Source organism: Lutra lutra, chromosome 4 (assembly GCF_902655055.1).
Source record: "Lutra lutra chromosome 4, mLutLut1.2, whole genome shotgun sequence".
In the NCBI taxonomy this organism is placed as follows: Eukaryota; Metazoa; Chordata; class Mammalia; order Carnivora; family Mustelidae; genus Lutra; species Lutra lutra.
This window is the reverse complement of record NC_062281.1, coordinates 24,054,797-24,069,392: the sequence shown is the minus strand read 5'-3', so window position 1 is coordinate 24,069,392 and position 14,596 is coordinate 24,054,797. Positions and strand designations below refer to the sequence as shown.

Sequence of the window (14,596 nt, the reverse complement as noted above, 5' to 3'; positions counted from 1 at the left end):
AAATTTACACAGAAGTGAATACTGTCCATACAAGTATGTCTAAACTTCCAATTAGTCCCACAAAGACATGTCAAATAATCTAGACTTGCAACTGGAAATCTTAGCATTTGTTTAAATTATTTCTTTTTCCCAACTGTCTATCTCATGTTTGCAACCAAGTCAGTTTAAATTATATAAAACCATCCATGTCGAACCAAAATATAGATCAAAGCCACGGAGTTCTTAAGTCCTCTCCTTCTGGCTTCTGTTCCTTTTTTCTTGGTCTAAAATGTCATAAATCTATCATTAACCACCAACTGTCCTGAATGTTAAAAAAAAAACAAAAACCCTAGTTTAATTGAAAAAGATTAATGAATTGGTCATCTATTACCTCAATTAGCTTATAGATTTATATAAATAATTCCTGAAATTGGCTGATTATTGGTCTGTAATGCTCATATTTACTAACATCTTTTTATCAGAATACACACAGCCATTAACCTCCTACCCATTTGTGACAGAACCGTGTTAAAGAAATTGTACAGTCAGCATTTTCTCCTGCACAGCCTTTAGTCCCCACACAGTTCAAGAGCCAAAGAAAGAAATCTCTCAAACGGCATTTCAGCACACAAACACGTGTGGGTAAAAAGGGGAATTTCAGATGTGTTTTTATTCAGCTTATGTTTTATTCAGCACAGAGAAGTCGTCCACTACTTATTTCAGCATAAAAATATCACTAAGTTACTTATCTTCAGACATGTTTCTGTATCAACATCTCGTGCTTGGGCAAAATACTTAAGAGATCAGCACTTGGCCCCAAAGTTATCTTTAGTGCTCTATTCCTAAATGGAACCAAGTTAACTCTCTTTAGGCTTGTTTCTGTATCCCATTGTTTCTTTGAAGTAATCATCTGCTTTTTTCCAGACTGCTTTTTTTTTCTATTTTTAGCCTTATTATTTCTCTGGGGAAAAAAAAAAATTGATCTTAACAAGATTATCTTCCTGCCTGCTCTTTCCTACCACCTTCTGTCTTCTTCACTACAGCACGTGGTAGGCAGCCTAGTCTCAGATCAGCTGTTTTATTTCTCCTCTATTCGTTCAAACTCAGCTCACACATCTGTTTTATTTCTAAAATCACTGCCCGGGAAAAGTGTCCAGCTCATTCTACCCAAACATAAACTTTACTATAAATAACTAAGAACTTAACAAATAACTGTTTGGGGGAAATGGAAGTGTGTTTAAAAAATCTGAATTCTTCCAAACCATCAGCCTCAGTAATCTCGATTTTAAAGTCTTCCTGACAGCACAGATCAGCTTCCCTCAGAAGTTGTCCCCAGAGTGAACAAACTGAAAGTCCTGCCGGAAATCCAGGTATTAACATCATATTACTTGCTAATTATAAAACACCATTTCACATACTGACATTATTCACTTCTAACCCTTTTATCTAAAACACGTATTTGCTTTCCAATCATGGTTTGACAGCAGAGTGTATCTGACATAAGACAGTGAAATGATCTTTAATAAGACAGCAGTTCAAAGCATGCAGCTTTCATGCATAATAACTATGTTGGCTTAATTTGCTGCTCCACAGAAATAATTCTATTTGTGGAAATTCACAAAGTAAGATGGAATTTTTAAGAGAGCTCTACAAAGATGAAACTGGCTTTTTAAGAGTTCTTTCTATCTCCCTTAAAGTGGTAAGATTGCAGTTCTGACATTTTTAAAGGCCTAGAAATTTCTCCTCTGATTCTTTTTACAAGGACTGCAAAATATGTTCACTACCTGTTATTTATAATTCCTTTGCCTGCCTTTCTTAACTGGCACCAGGTCAGCAGAGAGGTCTACAGCAAATGTGCCAGAGCTATTGAATTGATAAAAATGACTGATATTTTAAGGGATTGGGGAGGTCAAATAAGTATGATGTAATTTCATTAGTTCTCTGGTACTTCTTCTAATCATTCCTAAAGAAGGTTAATATTACACCTAATATGTTTTGAAATCCCCTCACCAAATAATACAATAAAAATCTACAGACTGTAACAGAAAGTAATATACTTTCTCAAGCTGACCATGAGCTTGGACTATGCTAAAATTGCCAAAATGAAACGAATACATTTCTTTAGAGTCAGTTCTGCGTTTCATTCTATTTGAAATGGTAGGTTTTTTTTTTTTCATTTCACATATGCCATAAACTAAAGACAGAAGAGTAGATCAAAAAGGTATGCCACTTTTAATAAAAACAGAAATCTAAATTACTGCTAAATGCTTTCTTAAATTACTGTTTTCCCTAAATGCAGAAAAGAATGCTTTACTGGCCTGCACCAAGGTCATTCTGGTGTCCCTAGTACTTACAATCACATTGACTTCTTTATAATCAATGTAAACTTTTATTTCCAAATGTTCATATGCAATTATGTTCCTTTTTCTGGAGTTTATCCCCTCAACTCTCAGTATGACCCAAATCTAGTCCAGTTGGATGTCAGGCTGAATATAAAAACCAAATCCTGATGCCAGACACAGGAAAGATCCTCACTGAAGGAAAGAGGACAGCAAAAGAGTTCTAGTCTAAAACTAGAACAAAGCATAAACTACCATCATGTGGAACCATAAAGATTAGTGCCATTTTTGGAAGACTGGGAAAACATCAAATTACCATGAAATATTTCCAGAAATATGAAGCCTAGCTAATCCATGAAAAGACTTTTCCCAACCTAGTAGAAATACTGAGATTATTTTCCATGATAAGGGATGAAAGACGCCTCTGATTACACATTTGCATAAATCAGCTATGGAGTCTGTCCATCTGTCCTGCTGAATCTCACAGACCACCCCTCTGGTACTGGGAGCTTGATTTGAACACACATGTACGAATTCCCATTTCATGACTGATTGCTTTTTCTGTACGAAGAGATAACAGCACACAGGGCACCAACCTGCACATCATAGGTCCCATTTAGTAAAACAGGCCTTGAAGAATTGATGTCCTGCAGCACACCAGAGAGCACGGAGCGGTTGACCTTCTGGAAGTCTTTGGAATGGCTGAACTGCACCATGTTATGAAGGGCCAAGATTTTGCTGTCCAGCTCAGCATCCTGCCTGGTGCGGTTATGCAGTCCTAAGTGATACTTTCGGAAGTGCTTAATTAGATCTGTGGGGTCATTGCCATAGTAACCGTACCCACAGATATTGCATTTAAAATCCTGAAGCTCTGGAGACAGAGGTGCCGGGTCTGGGTTGTCATTTACCAGTGAGTCAGTTTTGGATTTATTCAGTCTTACACCCCCATCGGAAGGCACTTGTGGGTTTTTGGAGGCCACTGAAACTGGGCTTGAGCCTTGACAATTGGCTTGACCACTCTGCGCTTGCCCCGTTTCCTCGGTAGCCTTTGGTGACATCTTATGATCTTCCTTTGTCTCCAACGAGTCCCCTGATGGGGTGCAGGCCATATCTTGAGGGTCATCTGCCTCCGCTCTCTGAGGAGACTTCAAGGGCTCACAGACTCCCCCAGCAGCTGGAGATGAGAAAGCCAACATATTTCTATCTGTCACCTCATCATGTGGATGCGAGGGAAGGTTTCCTCCTTTACTGGGGCTTTCATAATTGAAGCCAGCCTTCTCGCTCAGAACTGAGCTTTTTAAGCCCTTCTTGCTGCTAGAGGACGGATCTTGGCCATGCGAGCTATGCTCCTCCCTGTTATTCAGTTCTGCAGCATCACTCTGATCCGTAATTTCTGACATCTGATCTGCAGAAAATTCTTTGTTCTTTCCAGATACCTTGCTTTCTGTACCTATAGGCTCCAGGGTCTGGCCCTCGCCTTCACTAGCAACGTTTCTCAGAGGGGGGTTCTTTTTCCGGACCATATCTGTAAAAATGCAAGGAAAAGGAGATGCAAGGTTATTTGAAAGCTGCAGATATGTGATCTAATCTAGAGCATTTTACTTATTCTATTCAAGGCTTTATAAGGTGCATATAAAAACGTTTCTCTAGGGGAAAAATGTTTTAAAAATAGCAAAAAAACAGAGACTAAAGCAAATATTTACACTCGGAATTATTTTTGTCATAGAGTGGCTCATTTACTATTTTTAAATGGCTTTATAAATATCAAAATATTGATTATTACTAGCTCTATCTTTCCTTTATTCTTGTTTGCCAATTATATTTTTTGCTCACCTAATCTTCAGTTATAATTGACAACATATGCTTATTTATAAACCTTATATATTATATATAATATGAACACATACTATGTTGATAAAATATATACACACTTATGTTTATAGAATATATATTCCATGTTTATTTATATGCTATGTATATATACATAAATAACAAAACTGGAACTCAATATTGTTACACACTGTGCAACCAAGATAAATAGTTTCACCCAAAATATCCTCATAGTCAAAAGACAGAAATAGCATGTTATAAACAACATGAAAACTGCCCTATTGCTTTCAGGGATAGAGAATAACAAATGTTTCATCTCTGTCCTATCGATAAATTTCTTTAAGCCCCATTTGGAGAGCTTGCCTGTAGTTCAGGAGGAGGACCGGGGACACATCAGAGGGACTGGGCTACGTTGTACTGGGACTCTATCAAGCATGATGGCTAATGTAACCAAGTCCTGGGTTCTCACGCCCAGTCAGGTGGAGACAATACCAATCCCCCCAGCAGGAGCAGACTGGAAGATGACCAAAGGACAATATTCAATTGAACCATACGACGTTGTCATTTCGTAGCTCAGCATGGCAAAATACTAGCTCATCATGGCTCACCCTCACACACTAGCTCAACTATGCCTCTCAAGTTCATGGCATCAATGAGTATGGTCAAAGTAAGGGTACTGGGACAAATTCCTCTGGTGGAGTCTAATGAATCAGAATTTCAGTACAAGGAGATAAGAAACAATTTACGTTGTGTCAATTAAAAAAAGGCAGTCACAGAGGCTCAATGGAGAACTGAGGGTCAGGGCTCATGTTTGTTAATCCCCCAGCTGAAAAACTGAAAGTGCTGTGTGAGTTGTCATCTAAAACATCACTTAGGAAAATCCACCTGTGACTGACTAATAGGTCTAGGCTTCTATACTGGTCAACTCTGCCACAAGGGCAGATTTAACAGTTAGTTACACCATGATTACCCAAAATGTCCTGAGAAAATCCAAATTAATCACAGGTTTTAGGTGTTTTCATCTGTAATTTCTCACAGGTGCTGAGAAGCCACACTGGCTTTGGACAGATGGGTGTTCTTTCATTTCCAAAGAGCTGGTCAAGCAAAATTCTTGTAATATGAATCACTGAACCAAGATAATGCCCTCGTTGAGTATAAAGGATCATTTCCAAGGTAAAAATTCACTTTACTAAATGATGTCAAAAAATATAACTGTGCTTTAGAAAGTACACTTTCCTTCCTGTCATAGTCATCAAATATAAATAGAATATGTATTATGTTCCTCTTGGAAAAACAACCACACAAACAGTTTAGGATGGAGGACTGAAGTTTCAAGTCCAAGTGATGCTCTTGAGGTAATGTCAACACCTGTCTGACCAAGGCAGGGAGTGGGGAGGGAATATGGTCTCACCTTGGTGTCATTACCAATAGGTCCTAAAACAAACTCAGCTAGGTAACCCTTGTTAGATAAAGAAAAAGAAAAAAAAAAAAAAAAAAGAAAGAAAGAAAAAGAAACACTGGTTAACTTCTCTCTTTTTTAACGTTTGCATTTCAATGTCTCATTTGTTGATGTCAACGTTTTGGAAGACAGCTAGTCCTTTGTCAGAAGCAACTGAACTTGGGAACCTGCACCTACACACAGAAGAGTGGAGGGAAATTTTACTAGTAGTCAACAAAAGGAAAACTAAAAATGAAAGCAAAAATAATAAAAGGGAAGTTTAAGAAGTTATCATTTAAAATACAAGAGCCTGAGTAAAAAAAAAAAAAAGCTATTCTTCACTTGGCCTACATTCTAGTTTACAGAGTATCAGCCATTACTACACATAAAACTGTGATGATTTGCTATAGCACCTCTTGCCTTTCCCTCCTGAATTTCCTCTTTGTTTTTTCCATTACACATAAAGTCTTTAGTAATCATTGCAATTTAATCTTTTCTTGGACAGATACTGAATAACCATGTCATTTGTATTTTAACATTTTTTTTCTCACTGTAAATAAACCCTAACGATAGTGCACCAAAATGAAATAAATAATGTTACACAGAAAAAGACAAAATCTATATGAAAGGCAAGGTTCATAAAGAAATGAAAATGAAAGAATCTAATTCACTGAGGTTATCTTTCCATTAAGTGAAGAGAAAAATGGTTTCTGCCCATATATTAATGTCAAGGTGATTACAAAAACAGCAACATTTTACATAGCAAGGAACGAAGATAAAATACTTAAAAGTGAATAGTCATAAATACGTTAATATTGAAAAATGTAACTTGCTTTCAGAACAAAAAGAATTAGACCTTGCTGATTTATTGTTATGCAGAAAATAGGTCATAGTTTAAAAGGTACTGAAGGAGCAACTAGAGCAACTAAGAGAAAATAGGATTTAATTAAATTATCATCTTTTCAAATTTCAATTCCCTCTTCCACAAAGAACAGACCTTGAGAACCCATATGACTCACTGACTCCTTATCCCGAGTACAGCCTTAAAAATATACATCGCAAAGACTGTCAAACTGCTAAAACTTCAAAGAAGTATCAGAAAGGTCATTTGTGTTTTCTTTTTTGTTATGGGTGGAAGGGGCATGTTCTTTTTAGCTTCTTTAAAAAAAAATCCTGGTTAATTTAGTTGACTATACTTTGAAGTAGTTATAGAAAAATAATTTTTATGGGAATTATATCACCATAATTTTTCAGAATGACATATTATGTAAATATAAGCACATTTGCAGTACTTCTAAGTGGAAGAAACCCCCCAACAAGTCATAAGTTAGATATCGTAAGACTATAGCCACCCCCAAGTTATTATCTTTAAGACAAATAACAGATTGCATGATGTTTTACTGTGTGCCAAGAACTTTTCCAGTTAACATTTTCACTTGAAAAAATAGATCACATACTTGTAAAATCATACCCAGCATTGACTTCATAAGGCATGTGGCTTTAGAGTGCTTTTTACAATTATTAATTCTATTAGTCAACTAGCAGGAGGCTAATGCAATTGTCTTAGAAGACGCTCGGAAGACACAGAAGACATTTTGAGAGCTGATCTGTACATCTGCAAAACAAAACAAAAAAAATTTCCTTCCTAAATGATGTAAATATGCTTTAACATATCACACCTAAAATACATTAATATGCCAGCACCACAGGCTGCTTCAAAGATACCTACTGAATGCATGAGCAAACCTTGAGCAAGTTCTTCCCTCCCCTGGGTTCTAATAAAACAGCAGGAAAGGGAGGAACATGATATAAAAGATTACAGAAGTCATTGTCACAATAGACCGTGATGTACGATTTAACCTCTAAAGTTCCCAAACCCTAAGGACCAGAATACTTACCTACACTGGGGTGGGGATAGATGATCTTAATTAGTAAACACGGAGGGGACATGTTTCTGGAAAAGATACCAGGTGTACCTACTGATATACAGTCACAGCTGAAGACAAGAAGTGGTATGCATTGTAAATCTCTTCCAAACTCATAGCAGCAGTGTATACCATGCAGATGAGAAAAGAACTATTGCAATGCCATCAAGAATTGGGATCTACGTAAGCCTTCCCAACTTCCAGAAACATTACGCACTGTAATATGGGCTATCTTCTCAGCTAGTTTTATTAATCTTCTATTTTCGCTCTTGATAAATAAGTTCATACAATAGTGACTGAACCAGTTTTAAACCATCATTATCCCATCACCTGCATTATCTGAATGAAATTATTAATTTCATTAATTATTAATTTCATCTAGGTGCAGGGGCACCTAGATGGCTCTGGTGAAGCCTCTGTCTTAGGCTCAGGTCATGATCCCGGGGTCCTGGGACTGGGCCCTGCACTGGGCTCCCTGCTCGACGGGGAGTGTGCTTCTCCCTCTCCCTCTGCCTCTGCCCCTGCTCATGCTCTCCCTCGCTTGCTCTCTCAAATTAAAAAAAAAAAAAAATCTTAAAGAAAAAGAAAGTATCGAGCCAGATATTGCAAAGATGGTCATAAAATAATTAGATAATCACCATCAAAGAGTGTTTGGGGAACTCTATTTGAAAACGTCTCTATTTAACTATGTAATAGCAATATCCCTCATACTGACTATGAAAACAAGTTCAAAATGCCAGTTTACAGCAGGTCCACTATAAACAACTGGATAATGGGGCTGAAAGTGAAGCGGGTAAAGAGGAACTGAAGAATCTAAGTGGGAGCTATGAGACTCAAAACTGCAAACTTTAGTCCTCTGTTCAACTGTGAGGTAAAAAAAACTGACCTGGGGGATAGAGGGTGGATGAATGCTCCTCTAACAGCCGATATAACGGGAATATGTATCATGTGTTGAGATATTTGAGCAGGTTAAAACGTGCTTAGCTTCCTAAAAAATGCACTATTTGTATTTCTTTTCATTACCGAGATGTAAGACATTCCATTTGCAAAAATCCAAATTTTTAAATTATTTCCTAAATTAAAACAAATCTAAAGGCATTCTTTGTATTTCCTAGCTAAAAAAAAGTATTATAAGAAATAGTAGGACACTGCATTATTTCTATATTTTAGTATTAGACAGTGGAAATAATCAGCATTAGTGCTTAAAATATCATTCTGGTAACTATTTTATCTCACTGATTAAAATGCTTAAACCTGTAAGAAAAAAATCCCTTTCTATAGAAAACTGTGACTCATGTTTTCAGAATGGCATCTTCACAGCAAAAGGAAGCTGAATGTTCTATTAATATCTAGATATTTTGAATTAGCCATTAATGATTTAGTTTTATTTCATATGTATGTATATGTATTTATACATATACTTGCTCCAAAGAATTTTGCTATAGCTAATCAAATGAATTACTCAAAGGAATCAACTATTACAATAATTTAAAAAGAGAGCTGAGATCACACATACATCCAGAGCCAATGCAGATTAGAGAAACTTATTTCCATTAGATGAGAAACTCCTTGAAGGTAAGAGATATAAATTCCTATGTTCTTTGTAGCATCTTGATCCTAAACAAAGGAAGGATGAACGGTGCAGCAACCACACGTACAGTTTCTGACCCTGCTTCCTGTCAGTGGCTGATATAATCAAGGGCCAGTCCCTTGACTTCTCTGAGCCTCTGTTCTTATTCACGAAAGAATTGTAATACATGATTTCGAAACTTCCTCACACCTCTAAGATCCTATAATGGTTCTGGTTAATGGGTTAGGCACTATAGTCTTACCTTACGAAAACTTAATCCAATTTCCCTAAAAGACTATAAAATATGAAACCATCAATAACTAAGGAAGGCATAAATACCACTGAGGTTTACCATTCAATCAATTACTCATTTCCTCCAACATTCATTCATTCAATAAATGTACAGCCAGCACAAGTACATGCCAAACACCTAGTGAGATGACTGTAGTGTTTTTTTTTTTAAGATTTTATTTATTTCTTTGACAGAGACAGATCACAAGTAGGCAGAGAGGAAAGCAGAGAGAGAAGGAAGCAGGCTCCCTGCTGAGCAGAGAGCCCGATGTGGGACTCGATCCCAGGACCTTGAGATCATGACCTGAGCCGAAGGCAGAGGCTTTAACCCACTGAGCCACCGAGGCGCCTGAGATGACTGTAGTTTTATCACTAGTCATTCATTTAAGAACAAAGAAGGATATCTTTAAAAAGAAAAGAAAATTATAAGGAACCCCTCTTTCTCAAAATTAATAAATAAAGCTTTGGAGTATCTTTCCAAATACCATTTCAATTGAGTGCACTTCCAATTGATTGATTCCTTCTCAACAGACAGAGAGAGAGAGAGAGAGAGAGAAAGAGAGAGATGGATGGAAAAAATGAACCTTACTAAGACTAAAAAGTTAAGGGAGCAAGGCCGTATAATTTTACCTCAGTCTCAAATCCTGCCGAGTATGACTTTTATTATAAGTAGCAGTTCTTGTCATCATAATATACAATACCAGATGACATTTTCTTATTGTTTTTCCAGATAATAAAACTTTCATTCAAGTGTTTGAAATCAAAGCTTAACACACAAGAAAAGACATGGTAGTCTTCTCCTTAATATATGCTTCTTCCGTGCTTGTTTGTATCAACAAACCTAGGAGTACCGAGTTATTAATTACACATTTCATGTAGGTTTTATTTAAAAAATTAAAAGAAAAGAAAAAAATAGCAAATTGTTTCTTTTGATCAGAAGTCCCCCACAAAGAATTTAAAGAATTAAGCAAGTGATAGCAAAATAAAAGGAAGGTCAAGTTTGGGGCCTATAGCAAACTAGATAGCTTCCATATGAACAACATATAAAGTTCAGTTTTAAAGAACATATGTCTTTGCTCATTGGTTTAAAAAAAAAAAAAAGCCTTGAATCCTGTCTACTCCATATATACAGATCAAAATCAGATTGCTTAAGTGAACTATAAAATGCAAGAGAACATTGTTTATCCAAATCATAAACCCAAGAATTGCTGAAGGAGTTTAAATGTTTTCTGTTTCTTCAGATTCCAGAGCAATACTTCAATGGTAGGTTGCTTTTTTTGTAAACTGCTTCAGACTTCATAAACCTAATGTCAGATCCTGGTCTTTGCTATCCATGTCTATTTTATTTGCTCTCTCTGAATTGACTGTTCCTGAATCTTTAAAGGTATTTTTGGATATCTTAAATCCTGCTGAGATTTAAATGTCATCACCTTCAAACAACTCCCATCAAATAAATCTCTTATTAATTCACATCAAATTAATCCAAAATGATCACTTCTCTTAACATATGCTTCAGAGCCCAAAGCCCATTAATAGGCATCTGGACACTAGAACTAACCCAAGACTCTCTGAGATAAAATGCACATTATTTAGATATCCTCTTTCAAAGAGTTTTGATGTTGGCCCAAACACATTTTATTAGGCTTTTATTTCATCGAGCTTTGCTCTCTATATTTCAAATATCTCATTTCAAATGTACTGGTCTAAGTAAAAAGAGATGGTCTGGTAATGAGTCTCCACATACCCATACACATCTTAGAGAAAGAATTCCGTTAACCATTTTACTTTTAGCAGAAAATTACAAAACTGTTTTTTGCCTTTAAAAACATCATACTAGAAGTTTAATTCAAATGGTAGAAGGGCACCAGCATGGCTAAGTTGGTTAAGGGTCCAACTCTTGATTTTGACACAGGCCATGATCTCAGGGTCATGAGACTGAGCCCAGTATTCGGGCTCCATGCTCAGTAGGGAGTCTGCTTGAGATTCTCTCTCTCCCTCCTCTTTGCCCCTCCCCCCCAAAATAGATAAATCTTAAAAAAAGACAAAAACAAGAAAAACACTGTGGATATACGTGAAAAAAAAATGAAGTGTGCACCTATTTCCCTAATTAAGGCAACAAAAATAAACAAATATGCATCATGAGTTATCAAAAGGGGAATTGATTAGTTTTGCTTTCATAACAGTTGAAAGGCAAATGTATTAAAAACTCTGCTTTGAATAAGGTCACAATTTCACTAAGCAAATTAAGAAACGTTATCATTTGTTTCCTCAGAGGTATGTTGTGTTTCCCTTTGTTTTTGTTCTTCTCAAAGGGGGTAAAAAAAAAAAAAAAAACAATTAAAATAACGTACCAATGACAACTGTTGGTTCAAACAGGCCAGTATGACTTTGCATGTGTGTATGTGTTGGGCGTAACTTCATCCCTCTTCTTTGTTAAACTTAGAATATTTTACCTAGTTGATGGGCAAAGAGCCAAACACAGCCCATAAGTTCAAAAAGACTAGCTCATGAAAAAATATAAATGTACTTATTTATCTTGATGGTTGTGATAGGAACTGACATTTTATTTGTATGTAAATTAGATTTCTACTGATAACAAAAATAATGAGTGTCAAGATTTGCAGAAATATCTTTGACTTTCCAGCATTTGGATACTGAAAAACATCTTTATATAGTAAAGGTACAACTGTAGTATATTGACGTTGCTTTATCTGTTTTCCACTGTTATTCAATAGAAAAGAAAATCTCAATTACTCACAAAATCCAGCAATATAACTGGCTAACATCTGTCTCAGCTCTCCCGTAAGAAATCTGTGTCAATCAGGGCCAATCCACTTGGTAAATTAACATGCATATATAGTATAGTGAATCTAACAAATGCATACCACGAAGATTCAGTAAGAATGCTCACCGTATTCACAGCATTGAACAGCTGAGTGTATTAAGCGAAGTTTGTTTTTTTTTTAATTTTTTTTTTTTTTATTTGACAGACAGAGATCACAAGTAGGCAGAGAGGCAGGCAGAGAGAGAGGAGGAAGCAGGCTCCCCACTGAGCAGAGAGCCCGATGTGGGGCTCGATCCCAGGACCCTGGGATCATGACCTGAGCCGAAGGCAGAGGCCTTAACCCACTGAGCCACCCAGGTGCCCCTTAAGCGAAGTTTTTATTAATTTTTTTAAGAGTGCCTTTCTAGACCCAAGATTAAAACAAATATTGTGAAGGCATATTGAGAGCTTATACTAGTCATATGTGTGTGTGTATATATACATATACATAGAGGAAACATGTTTGTGTGTCACACATAAATTTAATATACTGTAATATTCAACACACATGTTACATATAACAGGTATGTGTTAAATATATGTATGTTAAACAGCCAAAGTGAAGGGAAGTAAATTTGCACCATCCTTAACTCATCTCGCTCGCAAAACCAGTAAACCACTCTGCTCATCTCCAGGCTGCCGCAGGAAACCACTCCAAAGGACTCACCCATCCAAGGTCCAAGCAGCAAGCAGGGTTGCCCAATGGGTAAAGCACAAATGTCATGAGGAATCAGCAAACATACAGCCCATGAAAGGGAACTAGAAGTAAGTTCAGAGGACAGCTTAGTATGTATAAATCCCAAGCAGTCAGGGACCTTTGTTCTATATGATTTTGAAAAGTCCATTTAAATTAGTAAACAGACCTGATGGATGTCTTTCACAACGTGTAATGAATACAGACTAATAACATCAAATGTGGTTAAATACCAACGTAGTAGGTGCTGACTGCTTCATGTAGCCAATTCAGCATCATTTTCCCTTCTGATAAAAATATATTATATTCACACACAGGTTGGAATCATTTTTGTCTTTTGTTGAGTATACTGAATGCTCCCATAGAAAGATGATTTTTTAAAAATTCTACACCTAAAAGCAACTCCCGATAGAACAAGTTAAGCCACTTCTTCCTGACTCCTAGAATGAGAAAAGTTTTCTGAACGAAAAAAAGAAGAGGTACACCCAGAATCCCTTCATAATTTGGGTAGATAACAGGCTTAGAAACCTTCAGCTATTAAGAACTTCTCTTTGAATAAACCATTATTTTCAGGGCATTCTACCTCTGCTCACCCTAAGTTTAGCTGGCTCTGTCTGGGATTTTATTATAGTCGCGTTTAAGATAATAAGAAATTCAAGAATTTTCTCTATGTTCTATGAATTCAAGAATTCATAGAATTCAAAAATTCAAAATTCAAAAATTCAAGAATTCAATTTTTGAATTCAAAAATTCAAGAATTTTCTCTATGTTCTATGAATTTTCTCTATGTTCTTCCCATGATATTGGTTTCAAAAAAAGAAATATAGTAAGGAGGTTTCTTGGTCAAATTAAGTTTAGTGTAAACTGTATACTTTACAAAACCTCTCATAGATCCACATTGTACATTAGCAGTTATAGCTCTAAAAAGTCCTAGGGGTTGTACAGTGGTGGCGTCTGTTCAATTTGGATTGGAATTTCTTCTTTGAAAATTACTGTCTAGAGCAACATCTCCTACTGTGTGCCACACAACATCAGTTTTGTTGGTAAGTGGCATTATGTGACATAAAGCCAAATGAGATTGGATATCCACAGCAAGAAGAAAATTATTTATTTCAAAACATATATGATATTTTTTAAGCAAAGCAGTATTTCTTCATCAACTTGGCAAGAAAACAAAGATGCTTTGATCTGATCATTTTGAAGGGCGTGTTTTGTTTCTGTTTTTGTTTTTTTTCTTCTCCCCAGCGTGGCAAGCAACAGTAAAAGAAGATCAGGATCCATTATCATGAAAGATTTAGAATCAGGATTTTATTTTTTTATTTTTTTTAAATATTTTATTTATTTGACAGAGAGAGATCACAAGCAGGCAGAGAGGCAGGCAGAGAGAGAGAGGAGGAAGCAGGCTCTCTGCTGAGCAGAGAGCCCGATGCGGGGCTCGATCCCAGGACCCCGAGATCATGACCTGAGCCGAAGGCAGCGGCTTAACCCATTGAGCCACCCAGGCGCCCTAGAATCGGTATTTTAAAAGATTGTGTAATGGCAGAGGATTACAGCCATGATAGAACACTGAGTGGAAAAGGCAGAAGATAAACATCTATGTACAATATGATCTCAGATGTCCAAATTATACACACAACCACACAGACGGGTATAAGCCCAATGTTATCTTAGAGCTTAATAGTTTATACAGATACTATTGCATAAAG

General features: G+C 36.5%; 1 protein-coding gene across 11 annotated transcripts in view; it reads right to left on the bottom strand.

Annotated features, from left to right (window-relative positions):
- The window catches only part of TRPS1 (transcriptional repressor GATA binding 1), a 257,926-nt gene that overhangs the window by 205,800 nt on the left and 37,530 nt on the right, over positions 1-14,596 (bottom strand). For 6 of the 11 annotated variants that reach the window (XM_047725096.1, XM_047725107.1, XM_047725100.1 and 3 more), the window contains exons 2-3: positions 7,044-7,201; positions 2,915-3,843 (exon numbers count right to left, since the gene is read on the bottom strand). In XM_047725096.1, the coding sequence (XP_047581052.1) occupies positions 2,915-3,843; positions 7,044-7,080 (966 nt within the window). In that variant the 5' untranslated portion in view covers positions 7,081-7,201. The remainder of the gene's footprint in view (positions 1-2,914; positions 3,844-7,043; positions 7,202-14,596) is intronic. The other 5 variants (XM_047725103.1, XM_047725102.1, XM_047725105.1 and 2 more) reach the window with 2 other exon arrangements.